Genomic DNA, 13,514 nt, shown 5'->3' on the forward strand with positions numbered 1-13,514 from the left:
ATGGGAAAGGAGTGCCTGGACTGACAACTGAACTTTTGGGTACCAGTGTAGGACCTAACTATTTTACGCATTACTTTGCACTTTTCAAGCTCAGTATGTGTTTGAGATACAGTGGGTTCAGCTCTCTGAAAAAGCGTCATCTACCAGGAGATTGTGAGACCTATGTCATTTTGCCTGAAGGATAGAAAACTGCTGAGCAGTTTTAAATGAAAAATAATTTTAAGATTAAGTCCCAAAACATGCCAAAATCCCCTAAAAATGCACAAATAGCTATGCATCATCGCATACTTCGGTGAGGTAGATCAAAAAGTCTACTCAAATTCTTTTTGCAGGAACAGAGCCTACAATGCTATGAATTAGGACTGTACCTATTTCTATTTCATTAGGATAATTGTCCTTGTGTTAAAAGTTCTTCCCTTGAATAATTCTGACTAAAGATCTAACCATATATTTACAAGATGACTCTTCATGTGTTCTAGGACTTGCTTACTGGCATCATTTTTGGTCATCACATATACATTCCAGTTGAAATATGAAAACCTTACACAGGAACAGAGGGACTTTTTTGACTGCTGCTGGTTTTGATGAATGAACAACAGCCAGTATTTTCAGGGGGAGCAAAAAAAGTGCTAAGACTATCAGAAGTAGCTGACTATGGTCGCACCTTTATTAGGCACATAAATAAATCCTGTTGTCTTCAACAGGACTGTGGTCTTGCCATGGTTACTTTAATGGACAGTGTAGGTTTCTTAGTAAGAAGCTTAATTCTACATAATAACCTCTTTAAAATCTTGGTCAAATTCATCCTACACATTAAAAACAAACAAGCCTCCCATCCCACTGAAGTGGCATGAACTGATCTTATCTAACTTGTAATACTGCATAGAAAACTGAATGGTCCTTGCTTATTTCAGTTGGCAAAAGTTTCATCTGTTGATTTATGAGGGAAAGGAAATTTCCACAACTACATCTGAGAATTTAAGCTTTCCCACTTTACTAGACCAATGACAGGGATGAGTTTATCAATTTCTTCCATCCAGTCTCAATCCACCACAGCACTTTAACTCTCACATCACTTGAACCAGCAAGCAAAGCACACAGAAAAATCCTGTGTTTTGGGAGGCAATGAAAGTGATACAGCACAAGGCTTATATTCCATTGCTGCATATGACTGAAACCTCACAAAAAAAGAGCCAACGTGGACATGCGTATTCAAGAATTCAGTGCAGTAAGAAACAACGTGCAATACACTTGGAAGTACATTCATTGGTTTTCACTAAGGAACTCTTGCATATGTTTTTGTCCAACTCCATCATATTTAATGGTGGTTGGCATTTAGCTTCAGTTAAAAAAAACTTGGAAAAATACAATAGGGTTATGAGCTGAAAATGTCAAAAAATAAGTGGTCTCCTTTCATTAAACTCATTGGTTGAAATATGTTTTAGGTGAAAAGAAAGAAAAAGATCATTTGAGCCCCTTTCCAGAAACTGCTAATAAAATGCATGCCAACGCTTGGCAAAAGAGTTTCTTTCAGCCTACTCATTATATAAGTTGTGGGTTTTCTCATGTTCATGGAAAACGTGTACCAAAGTAATCTAACCTTTGTTCCATAATCTCCAGTGGCAGAGTCTGAGGTCTACAGAGTCTTAATTTTACTTTTCCATTCCCCACCCCTTTTTGGTTCAGAATGAAAATTCACATGAAAGAAATCATGACAATTTAGTATAAACATTTATCAGTTATTTTATCTGGGCACTATTGGGTAAAACAGTAGCACTGGGCCAACAAGTCCATCAGCAACATCTCTTGCAGATTTTGTTGTTTTGTTTGCTTTTTTTTTTTAACCTACTAAGATTAGGACTTTTTTGGAAAAAAACAAACAAAACTTTTAGAATTATAAGCATGATTTTCAGATTCAGATTCTGATATTATGGGAATTCTTAGCAGACTTGACAACTCTTCTATTAAGCCAGAAGTGTTAAATAGCATTCTAGACAGATGATATTGTCTTGAAGAAAATATGGAGTTGATTCACAAAGATGAAAAAAGCACAGCTCAGTTACAGATGCACCTGATATGTAAAACACCAGAAGGCTGTTTAGATCTTGGCTATATGCAAGAGCTATCTCCAGTCTCAGAAATTCAGAATAGAACCTGAGTGCTGATGGAGCAATACCGATTTTTATGATCATGAGTTATATAAATGCATTTAACTCTACCATGCTTAATGTTTACTCACAAATACATCAGTGATGTAATTTTTTCATCTACACAGTGTTCAAATTCAGCAGAATTCTAAAGCACCCTCAGGGAAACACATTTGATGCATAAGTTTGACTATTATGTTGTTTTCCCAATTACTAGGGAAGTAATAAATCACTATTACCTGGAGAGGGGTTAGAAAGTATGAAAAATTAATTAAAAACTAAGAGAAAAGAGCAAACAAGGAAGTTACACAGGACCACTTCATCCATAAAACATATGGAATAAGTTATGAAGGAAAGCCATTGAAACAATGAACATAAATGATTTCAAGAGACATGTAGATTGTTTCCAAAGGAAGAGACAGAGGAAAGTTGTTAAAAAAAAAAAAAAAGTAGGAAAGTGGGATAAGGATCAACCAAAAGATAAATCTGAATTAAAGTAAAAATTTAACACAACATTTGCCCAGCAGCCTGAATTAGAAATAGAATCTCAGCACCATTTTTAATTTCCTGGAATTCATCATTCATTGATTTATCGAATTGGTCTTTGCAATATACGAGTTTGTATCTTGTTTCACACTCCCAGTATAAGACATGCTGACCCTTCAAGCACTATGCTTACTGGCAAATTTCTCTCTCCTAACTCCAGGTCCCCTAGCAAATTGTAGGTCCATCCCCAACAAACGCAGAGAGATTGGCACTTCCCTGAGCTCCACTCAAAATTAAACCACCTTCAGAGGGTGCCTGTCCCTGTCAGTAATGTGGAAGAAGCCACATAAGAGGCAGAATCAACTCCAGAATAAGCGGAATTCAAGGACATGGCACATCTGGTACTCTCAAAAACACATGAGCAGTGGTAAGAGGAAACGGTCAGAAGAAAGTCCTCTGCTTACATCCTGGAAGACGCTGTGCCTCCAAGCACAAGTGGGTACACTAGTTCCATCAGAGGGCTACAGAGCAATCAATCAGGCAACAAAAACATTTGAACTTCCTTTTCTTTTTTCCTGTACAGTCACCTGCCATACATCATAATTTCCCAAGGAATGGCTCATTTACAAGTCATTTAAAGGACTTTAACCCTCAGCCTGTTCAATGTAAACGGCTATGTTCCAAGTGTCTTCCTCCATAAATTGTAGCCACATGCAGCAATGACCATTTTGTGCAGGCATGAGCAGGTGCATGTGTGTGTCCTAAAGTCTAAATGTTTTCTGCTTTAAGAAAAATTCACAACTGGAAACAAAAATAATAAGCATGATCAATTTTTTAATATAATGCTCTTTAATGAGTGTTAAATGGCAGTAAATCACCTGTCTCTTCTACAGAAGAGACTGCTTTGAATTGGAAAGAGATCAATGATTTCCTGTATCCGGCACTCTGATTTATTTTAACTAAAGGTGGGTAAAGAGCGTTTTCCCTTTGCTTCTGCTGATTCTCCTTCCTGTCTTAAGGCAATGGGACATATCAAGAGCATCTTAAAATTTTGGGGACAGATTATTGTTTACAGGCCTCCTGAACCACCTAAGCATAACTGCTTTTCAATCCTAGCTGTAAAATTGCCATACACACTAGAACAGTCTCCAGGAGTACTTAAGGGACTCCTTAATGGGCTCTCAAAGACCCATGGTGTAAATGCCATATCCCCATCTGAAAAATGCATTCTGCTCCACATACAGAAGAATGAAAGAATTCTCCTATTGTATAAGAGCAGATAAGCACAAAGCAACTCCTGCAAAGACCCTTACATTACGTTCTCAGACTAAACTTTTTGAATTGGTTTCTGTTGGGAAACTTTGGGAGCTCTCACATATATAATAATAAGAACCAAGAACAAGATTTTAGAAATATACCACTGAAAAGTAGCTATCCCAAACAAAAATAACTTTCTTGCTATTTGCTGGGAGGCATATTTAGTAACTGCATTTTTTTGGTGGAGCTTCCCTCATTTCTCGTGAGAATTTGATAAGCCAACACAAAAATAAATTAATGAATGATTTCATTCTAAAGGCATCCTACCAGTGGGCTACCATCAGTCCAGCGGAAGTCACGCTCAAACATCTTGTCATTGAGGCCAATCCACTGGTAGTCATGCCCAATACCTAAAGCGAAAGGAACCAGAAGAATATTTTTATTAACTTTTCCATAAATGGGAGAATTTTCATCAAATGAAATAATTTGCACAGAATGATTCAGACATCCTGTTCTTAAGATTCTCTTACTCACTATGCAAACAACTATTTAGAGGCTGCTTTCAGCTTTTTTATTTTAATTCAGGAAGTCTACAAAAATGCAGATTCTGATCTAAAAGTTTTAAGCAATCCTGCCAGAAGAAACAGGTCAGCTTTTTACTCGAGTACATATCAGGAAAAAAGAAGATACATATATTTAATCAATAACATTTTTCAGATTTTGTCCAGGCTGTAACTGATACCTGTTTTGCAACATAATACAAAGAAACTGTTCTTTTATGCCTACCTAACATAATATATGGTGGCTGGGACAATGAAATCTGCTGAAAAAAACCCCCTAAGGTTTCCAGAAAAATGTTTCATTTCTTTTCAATGCTAAAAAAGTACCTCATTTTCAAATATTTTCTACATAACTCTTATCACTTAGCCTTGATAAGGAACTAGCAAAACAGCAAACAGCAGAAGTAAACATCAAGAACACAATGTGTATTTTTAAAAGGTTTTATAAATGTATTTTAAAAAGAACTTGTAAAAGCTGAGTGATAAAGAGGATATTTCACTAGTTCTGAATTCTCAATGCCCTTTCTTGTTTAGAGGAATTCTAAGAATACATACGGTTCACAAAGATCTGCTCTTCATGGGACAAGATGCTTGTCAGGTGTGCTCCCTGGAGACGGCATTCTCGTTCAGCTGTATCCCATGTACGACGATGGGCAAAGTATTTATAGCACTGTCCCTGGAATTTGTGCCAGCCATAATCACAGGTCTCCGTGTCTGTGAAAAATAAACAAATCACATTTCTGACAATGGGCATGAAACACAGACGCGTTTCACAGAAACGGATAGATTTTCTGCAATGCAAAGGTTCAAGAAAGTATCCACCCATTAAGCAGCACAAATGCAAACAATAATCGCTCATCCATGAGGACTTAATAAAATTTCAGGTAGCCCTGTTTACCAGGTTTCAGTATTAGCTATATGAATATTACTCACATAAGGAGTACAATTTTCATTGGCAACTTTGTGAGCTTCTACTGATCAGATTGTGCTGCACTTGGACAATCCCAGGAGGACATTTTTAGTCCGTAACTCTGGATAAATAGCTTTGATGATAGATTGCATTTAGTCTGTGTTTCATCTGAGTTTTTTGAGTTTTTATATGGGGATAAGAGTTATTATCTGTACAATAAATAGTTCTTTGAATCACTGTAATGAATTACTTTGGTTTGAAAGTAATCAATAATTGAAAATAATCATGAAGGAAAATGCTTGTCGTTGTTCGATCCACAGACGCGAAGCTGGGGTATTATCCTTCTGAAGAATAAATTTACCCCTTCAAGTCATCCTCCAAAACCCCCCTTCCTCAATAAAGTATAAAATTTTAGGTATCAGTTTCTAAAGAAGACTGTAAAACTGAACTATAAAGAAATGAAATGTGCATTGTTTGTATTTTGTTGAGGAATGGTACCGATAAGAATATGTAATAGACAGCATTTCACGTTCACATCAGCTAGCATTTCCTTTCATCTCAAGGGAAATAAACATGAGCCTTGGAGCTGTAACAATCTGTGGATTTGACGTTAATTATTTTGTCAACATTAGGCAACTACAAACAAAATAGAAGGCAAGAAACAACATAGTTCCCACCCCAAGTTTGATTCTACACCAACACTGCAGGAGTGAATCACAGGCAAAATCAGTAATGTAATGAGATGTGCATAACAAATGTGATGCCTGACTGTATTTGAAGCTGTGCTTCATGATGAGAAGAGCTTGCCACCAAGAAGAGACAGTTTTAGGGAGGAATAGCAGAAATGATAGAGAAAACTCAGACTGTTTCGAGTTATGACAGTTGAAATGGCACCATAAAGGACACTTCAGCTCAAGATTACAGCATGTTCTGACTACATCCTGTTCCAGCTATCTCAACATGCTGCTGGCTCACCCAGAAGGGCCTCCGTCACGGGATGCTAAAGAACAGAAACACAAAACTGCACTTTTCTTTTCACCAGGCAACAGCCTGCTGCTCTCCACCAAGTTCTATACCAATCCCAAAGCAAAACTGTCCGAAAGCAACCATCTCGCCTTTGAAGACGTGTTTATACATTCTGGGTATGAAATGGGACTTTTTAAAGTCAATAACGTGCTTTGGCCAAAGAGGCTGTTTTTGCAACAGGGCAGAAAACAGGGCAGAAAAAGCCAAACATTATAGAATGTGCCAACTACATATGACTGCACATTCTTTAACTATGATATTTCTCAGGCTTTAGCTAGAGGCAATGTGTTATACAAACTGCCATAATGGCTCAGACCATTGGTACAATTAAGCTGCTAATGTATATTCAGTGGTGGCCAGTTACTGCTCTATCACAAGGAGACAATTAGGGAATAATTCATCCATAAGGCAAGACTGATTCTTAATTCATAGCAGGAAGATATCATTCACGTCCTGAAGCATGAAAGCTTCTATTTTCTGGAAGTTTTGTTGCCCATTTTAAATCTCTTAATAAAAAACTAGGCTTTAGATAACGTTTGCACTTTTAAATCCATTTAAATATATCACCCCAATATCATTTCTCTGACAATTCCTGGCAACATTAATAATACAGTAGCTATTGTCCTAAGAGTCTGGTATCAAAATCTTTTTGAAAAAGGCATCAATATAGACATAAATGTAGCAAATATAGAGGCAAACACTCCCTCTTCTATTTTCCACAAGTTAAGCTGTAGAAAACTGCTTGTGCTTCCAGTAATCCCAAATATGAAAAAGGAATGTAATCTACACTACCAAGTTGTCAGTTTTTGATGTTTTTTCCTCATTGTATCCTGCATTAGGTGCGTGCTGCAGATACAGCTTTAATCTCTGGGATCTAGGCTATTTTAAAGTTTAGTCTGCCTTTGGCTTTCAAGAACATTTATTTAACCACACAATGCTGACTAACAGTGCTGTGTCCTTTGTGCAGGCACTTAAGATTTTATTATTCATCTTGTTTAGGGACCACCTCATCCCACAGGAAACAAGTCAGATAACAAGCAGAGCTCCATGCCGAGAAAAGTCATGGCCAGAAAGCAGTTTCGGGCTACTCTGATTAAGCCTCTGCCACTGGGGAAGAAGTGCAAGATTTGAGGGAAGATCTGCGGAGTGGTATATGAGGGAGGCAGTGTGTGTGAAAACACAAGAGCTAAAAGACTGAGTTCAAAAAATGAGATATAATGGCCTAACCTTGAAACATGAATATCAGTTTCTGTTCTCAGCTCAAGACAGAAGATACCAAACTGGCATACGTACTTATAGTTGATATACATACACCTGCGGTGCATGCAAAACCCCTCCCAACCCAAAAAGGCATGAGAAAAAAAGAGGAATAGTTGAATACCTTCTTCTGCACCTGTTTATAGCCCAAAACTACAAGAGGAGGAAAAGACAGGGCTGAAGGCTATAAAAGACATAGGACTTTTGGAAAGCGAAGAGAGGATTTGGTGGTGGGGGTTGAAGAGAAAAGAGCAAAAGGAATGGTGAAAGGGAGAGTCCTGGATCACTGCCAGGGAGAATCAGGAGGCCAGAAGATGAAAAATACAAGCTAGGCAAATAAAAGCGTATCGACTGATTCATCTGTATGTTACACAGAACAGGAACAAGCCTTGATTCGCCCTGAGCATTTACACATCCTACTGCATTAACAAAGCTGAGAGTAACACAAAGGTAAGGGCTCTATATGAGTATATGAGTAAGGGCTATATATGAGTACAGCCTTTATTGAAGAAGTAAAGTCTAATTGCAGGTGGGTGTAAATTTTCTGTGAGCAGAGCAGGTGTGAGTACTTACTGAACACAATATTCCATGTTCATTGTATACTTATCGTGGGAGGTAATCATAGCTTCATGTAAACTTACTCCAGAACATGATGGAAAGACTGAAACTCTGCTTGTCATGTTTATGACGTTTTAAAAATTGTCTCACTAACCTTAAGATTTTTTACAATTTACAGGCTAATTTTCAGTGATGTGTGCAAAGAGTTACGCATATAGCTTCTGTTCTCTAAAAGTGCAGTTGTAGATGTATAATAACATCTCTAAACACTATATAAAAAAAAAAAAGTACCCTGTAAGTATAATGCAGAGGTAGGTTCTGCTTTTTCAACAGCTGCAATAAGCTATTGACGATAGGTCCCTTATCCTTAAACAAACGCTGTAAGAGGTTTAAAGAAAATAAAGAGTGAAACACAGATACTAGAACATAATGGGAGTCTTACTCAGCCATAAGTTTTATCTGTGACTGTCTGGCTTCAGGTAATGAACAAATGTCAGAGACGCATTAGCCCACACATCTTGAGGAGAAAACATTTTTCTGATAAATATTCCAAAAAATCCCTTCTCAGCTGAAAGACATCAGTTTGAGACCATCTGTTTTCAGAAGGTATCTTTGCACTGAGCCCTTCTCATATGCTTCCATCCCAAGCTACCAAGCTCTGAGAACAAAGTGAATCCGACGAGACAGGAGTAATTATAAACATTTGAACAAAGGAAGTCAGTTATAAAAAACATTGTTCCTGATGATAATTAAAAAAAAATGTTTTGCTTCAGGAATCTGAAAGACAAAACGGCTAGTTGTATTATCCCAAAGAGGCATGTCCACTAACAAACACATATGCGCCATTTTGGCACATAGTTCCATGCATGCAGCTGCATTTGGTAAACAGGCTAGGCAAGGAGTGTCTGCAGAAATCCTGCAGCACAGAAAGACAAACCTTAAGCTTAAAACACAAACTTCCATTCCTTGAAAGCAGGCAGACACCAGCTAGAACAGCAAGGGGAGAGAAAGAAAAACAAAAGGAAACTCTAGCCAACCAAGGGAGGAAAAGGAAGATATAAACAGGTGCTCATCCACCCAGTTCTCATAACAAGCGCTTTGCTAGCTTATTCTTGAAACTGTAGTCCAACTTGCAGTTTTCTTTACAGTTTTGTTGTTACCTATGTAAATATTCATGAAGTAAGGTACTCCTCATCACAAATATAGAGAGCCAAATACTGGAACAATAGTCACAGGCTCTCATATGGTCCTTAGGGACTAGTCTCTATGATTAGTCCCACTGACTTGCAGAGAAGCAGTTGGTCCTCAGTGTAAGACAGGATATCAAACGAGCTTCCTCCCCTCTTTCCTCAAACATGGAGCCTGCAAAGCACCACTTTAGGCATTGAAATTGGAAGGCTCTGAGCTCTGATTTCCTTTATTTGGACCATCTGAAAGGTCTCAGAGCAGCTTTTCACAGGGTGATGCCAATGGAATGACTGATGAGTACCCCAGGAGAAGACTAAAATCATGTAATTCTTCAGCCTGCAGTCACTCTGTGAAAATCTTTCCTGGATATTTCTGCATTTAAAAAGTGACATGCAAGTGTCACCAAATGGCACGTAGACTATGCAGCTGTATTTCTAAAGGACACACACAATGGGCAAAAGGAGGCATTTTCTAACAGACGTACTCCACTTACCTTTAAGGCAGCCTGAGTTAGAAATGAAGCTGGTTTGCTGAGCTACCAATTGGGTTTGAAAAGGAAAATCTTTGATTTCTCTAATTTTAATATCAGATAACCTTGGCTTTCTTCAGGGAGAAGTTCCTGGGCTCAGATTTTCTGCTGAATTGTTTCCACCTTGCAAGAAAAATGGCTGTCAAGGAGCCAACCACAGGTCACTGATTCGCAGAACTGATCTCTTTTATGCTAGGCTGATCATCATCCTGAAGGCTGCATTGACTTCTACCACTTGCCAATGCTCCTTGAAGGGCTTTAAATCACCCAAGTGCAGCCACATTCCCCTAGTCATATCCTCTCCTAACACTTGATACTGTGCAGGTATCCTAGCTCAAATGTCACCTGAGAGAGCCTTTACTCTGCAAAAGTCTTGCAGGGGGCATTTTAGCTAAATTCTGAACTCTATATTTTTCTACAACAGTGTCTTGCGACCAGAATGTAGCAGAGTTGTCTCTTTTTTTAAGTTCCATTTTCAGAGGCAACATGTACTCACTGCTTCCATTCACTTCCATGACATTTTGAATATCCAGTACCACGTCTACTAAGCCCTCCAGCTTTACTTTTTTTTTTTTTTTTAAGATCTCTAAAATGAATAATATATATTGGAGAAAAAAAGAACGAGTAATGAAATATAATCTTAGTGTGCTCAACTCCACCTTTCCTGTGGCACTGAGGTACACATTCTGTCGTTCTGGCTGGTCTTTAAATCTAGTGAGGTCAGGACTGATGCCTTGAAATAAAGCCTGCTTGCCAGACAACTGTGTCTGAATCGCCAACACAGTTTTATTTTGTCTGGTGGAATGGAAATTTGGCACTGAACACTTTTCTCAGGTCCCAAACCACTGCAGGACTTTAAGTGGAGGAAATTTAAATTCCAAAGCTGAGTGAGCAGGGCTCTGTTTCTGATTGACAAACTAGGAAATGTTCCCATTAACCACCTCAAATGCACTCTCAGGTTGGTCATAAAAAGCAGTTTAAAGCTACCACGGTGCTCAGAGCCATTTGCTACTATGGATTTGTTGAAATGAAGAGGAGGAGGAAGGGAGCAAGAACACTTTTTCCTTCTGTTGTGAAAACACTGTCAACTTGTAGTTCTGGAGAACAGATTCAGAAAGGCCTTTCAAATTGTAAGGTAAGCCATATAACTAAAAGAGTTAAACAGTGACAAGTGACAAATGCTGGAGCTAGTCAGCTTCCAGAGGTTTCAGCTCTAACAAACAAACCTCTACAGGTTGACCTGGAAGAGTCTGCAAACTGCCTTTCACTCATTCAGTTGGAGATGAGAGACAAGCCTTAAAATAGTCAGTGTTAATGAAACAATATCAGAATTTCTAGTTCATTGACCTACAAAAACATTCAGCTGAAGAAAAAGAGAAAGATATTTTTATAAGCTTTAGAAACTACACTTTAAAACACCATTTATTTTTCTTATGGAAATACCTTTATTAATTTTACTGACAGGCCAGACTTTGCCACTCTTTTTCCTCTCAGACACTCACACAGTGAGTAAGCATCTTGCACTGTAAACATTTCTCCTAAATATAGGCGGATTTCAGGCAGCCAATGTTCTAACAATTGTGGAGACTCAGATGCTTAATCTATTCTTAATCTTCCAGTTTAGCAAGTTTCTTACAGCTTCCTTCTAATTGTGCTCCTGCATCTATTTTTCCTAAAATAATCACACAGTGAGTCACTCTGGAAGTCCAGGGTGCAGATGTCAAGGTTATGGCCCCTGGTGAGTGGATATGTGATTAGGTATATTCAGTAGAATGTTCCTACTTTCGAGTGATGCCTGTTCTAAGCCAAGGGTCTTTCACGCTGTTTACAACTTCGTGAGACAGAAGCTCTGTCAGAAAATAACTCTGCTCCCTCTTATTATAAACATTACTACAGTAATGACAGAGCTTGATTATGTGTCTTCCCAGTAGTTTGGGAGCAAATATGAGCTTGTTGTCCTTTCCTTGGAGCAACCTGAAAACTGTACGGCTGTAGTAAGGCTGACACCAAGCCTGCCCAAATAAGCCACACTGAGAAAAATAAATTTAGTTCATATTTGGTACAGCAGTAATGTGGCTTCCACTCAATTTAGCATGGGGATAGAATTTGCTCTTATACATCTGCAAAAGATGGCACAGGTATAAACTTAAACAAACAGTCCTGAGCCACAAATCATGGCAGTCTGACATACTTAGGTTTTATTAGCACTAAAAATTATAATCTCTCTTCATCACTGGTGAGCTCCCACAGATTTTGACAGTTTCTTCCATCCTCCCTCTTCTATACAAGGCTTTGTGTAGTTTTTCCAGAAAGGTGTCAAAATGGAAACAGATAGGTGTAAAAAGCTGGAATACTCTTGGCTAGCTGCTGGTATGCTTTACCTCCGAAAAAGAATTTTGCATGTTCCTCCACTGACTGGAAAAACCCCAAAACATTCTCTTCTTCGTTATGAAGAGTAGTTGTGCATCTTCCATCATGGTACAGTCTAACTTTTTACAAATCTGCAGAATTCAGATACTGCAGAAAAGAGGCCTCATGGGAAGGTACCAATAGACTATATCCCCTGATATCCTCTGGAACTGTTAATACCATGCCAGCAGATACCAAAATCTGGATTCAAGAGACAGTTATCTGGCAATAGTATTTGTGAAGAGCACAGAGGCAGATTAAAAAAAATCACCTTTTCTATTCAGTAATAACAATGAAAGAAAACAAGAGGGGAAAAAGAAGAAAGGATTGAGAAACTTGAGAAAAAAAACAAACATATATAAGCATGGCTTATAGTGCTTTTACTCACATTAGAGCTCCTGGAAAAGTTAATAGAGTTTTGCCTCTTTGATAATAACATACCTGAATCACCATAGATTAAAAAATATGCCTTACCTTGTTCACAGAGAGCTCCTATATAGCTTGGCAGACAGACACAAGTAAATGTATTGAGGCCATCTATACACGTGGCTCCATTCCGACATGGGTTAGACTGGCATTCATCAATATCTACAAAATAAAGGGAAATGCTCTTCACCTTTAGTTAGGATTACTACTAGGCAAAATACAGTCTGAAAAAATGAAGTGTTGCAAAAGATCCAACAGACTGGTTTTATGTGCATGATTTTGATTTCACTCTACACATCCTTCCACTCTCCTTACCCACGAATCAAACAGCAGTTCCCTCAGAAAAGTGATATTACTGATCCACAATTTTATATATATATATATATATACATATACATATATATATACACACACACTCTTATATCTTGCACTGTGACTCCCGAGTTAATTTCTAAAATCTAGATCTTCATCTCATTATGTAGCTGAGAAAGAAGGCATACTGTGCAGAATGTAGTATTTTCCCTCACCTGTGGGGAATTGGACTTGGCATTTGACTCCACGGTGTGTGACTATGGCGCAAAAAAAAAAAATCTTTGTATCTGACTCGGATCACATTTACAGTTTCCCTGAAAAACTATCAGCTGGTATTCAGTGCTCAGCTTTCCAGTTATGTTTGGGACTAGTTTATTTTACCATCCTGTCAAAACATTACATAAAGCTTTTAAGGAACTATTCCAAATAATGTTTATTTGGTTTTATTT

At 38.1% G+C, this 13,514-nt stretch overlaps 1 protein-coding gene across 3 annotated transcripts in view; it reads right to left on the bottom strand.

Annotated features, from left to right (window-relative positions):
* The window catches only part of LOC104146479 (versican core protein), a 116,073-nt gene that overhangs the window by 13,615 nt on the left and 88,944 nt on the right, over window positions 1-13,514 (bottom strand). For all 3 annotated transcript variants that reach the window (XM_068924648.1, XM_068924647.1, XM_068924645.1), the window contains 3 exons: window positions 12,802-12,915; window positions 5,006-5,164; window positions 4,218-4,300 (listed from right to left, as the gene is read on the bottom strand). In XM_068924648.1, the coding sequence (XP_068780749.1) occupies window positions 4,218-4,300; window positions 5,006-5,164; window positions 12,802-12,915 (356 nt within the window). The remainder of the gene's footprint in view (window positions 1-4,217; window positions 4,301-5,005; window positions 5,165-12,801; window positions 12,916-13,514) is intronic.

This window comes from Struthio camelus, chromosome W (assembly GCF_040807025.1).
Source record: "Struthio camelus isolate bStrCam1 chromosome W, bStrCam1.hap1, whole genome shotgun sequence".
NCBI lineage: Eukaryota > Metazoa > Chordata > Aves > Struthioniformes > Struthionidae > Struthio > Struthio camelus.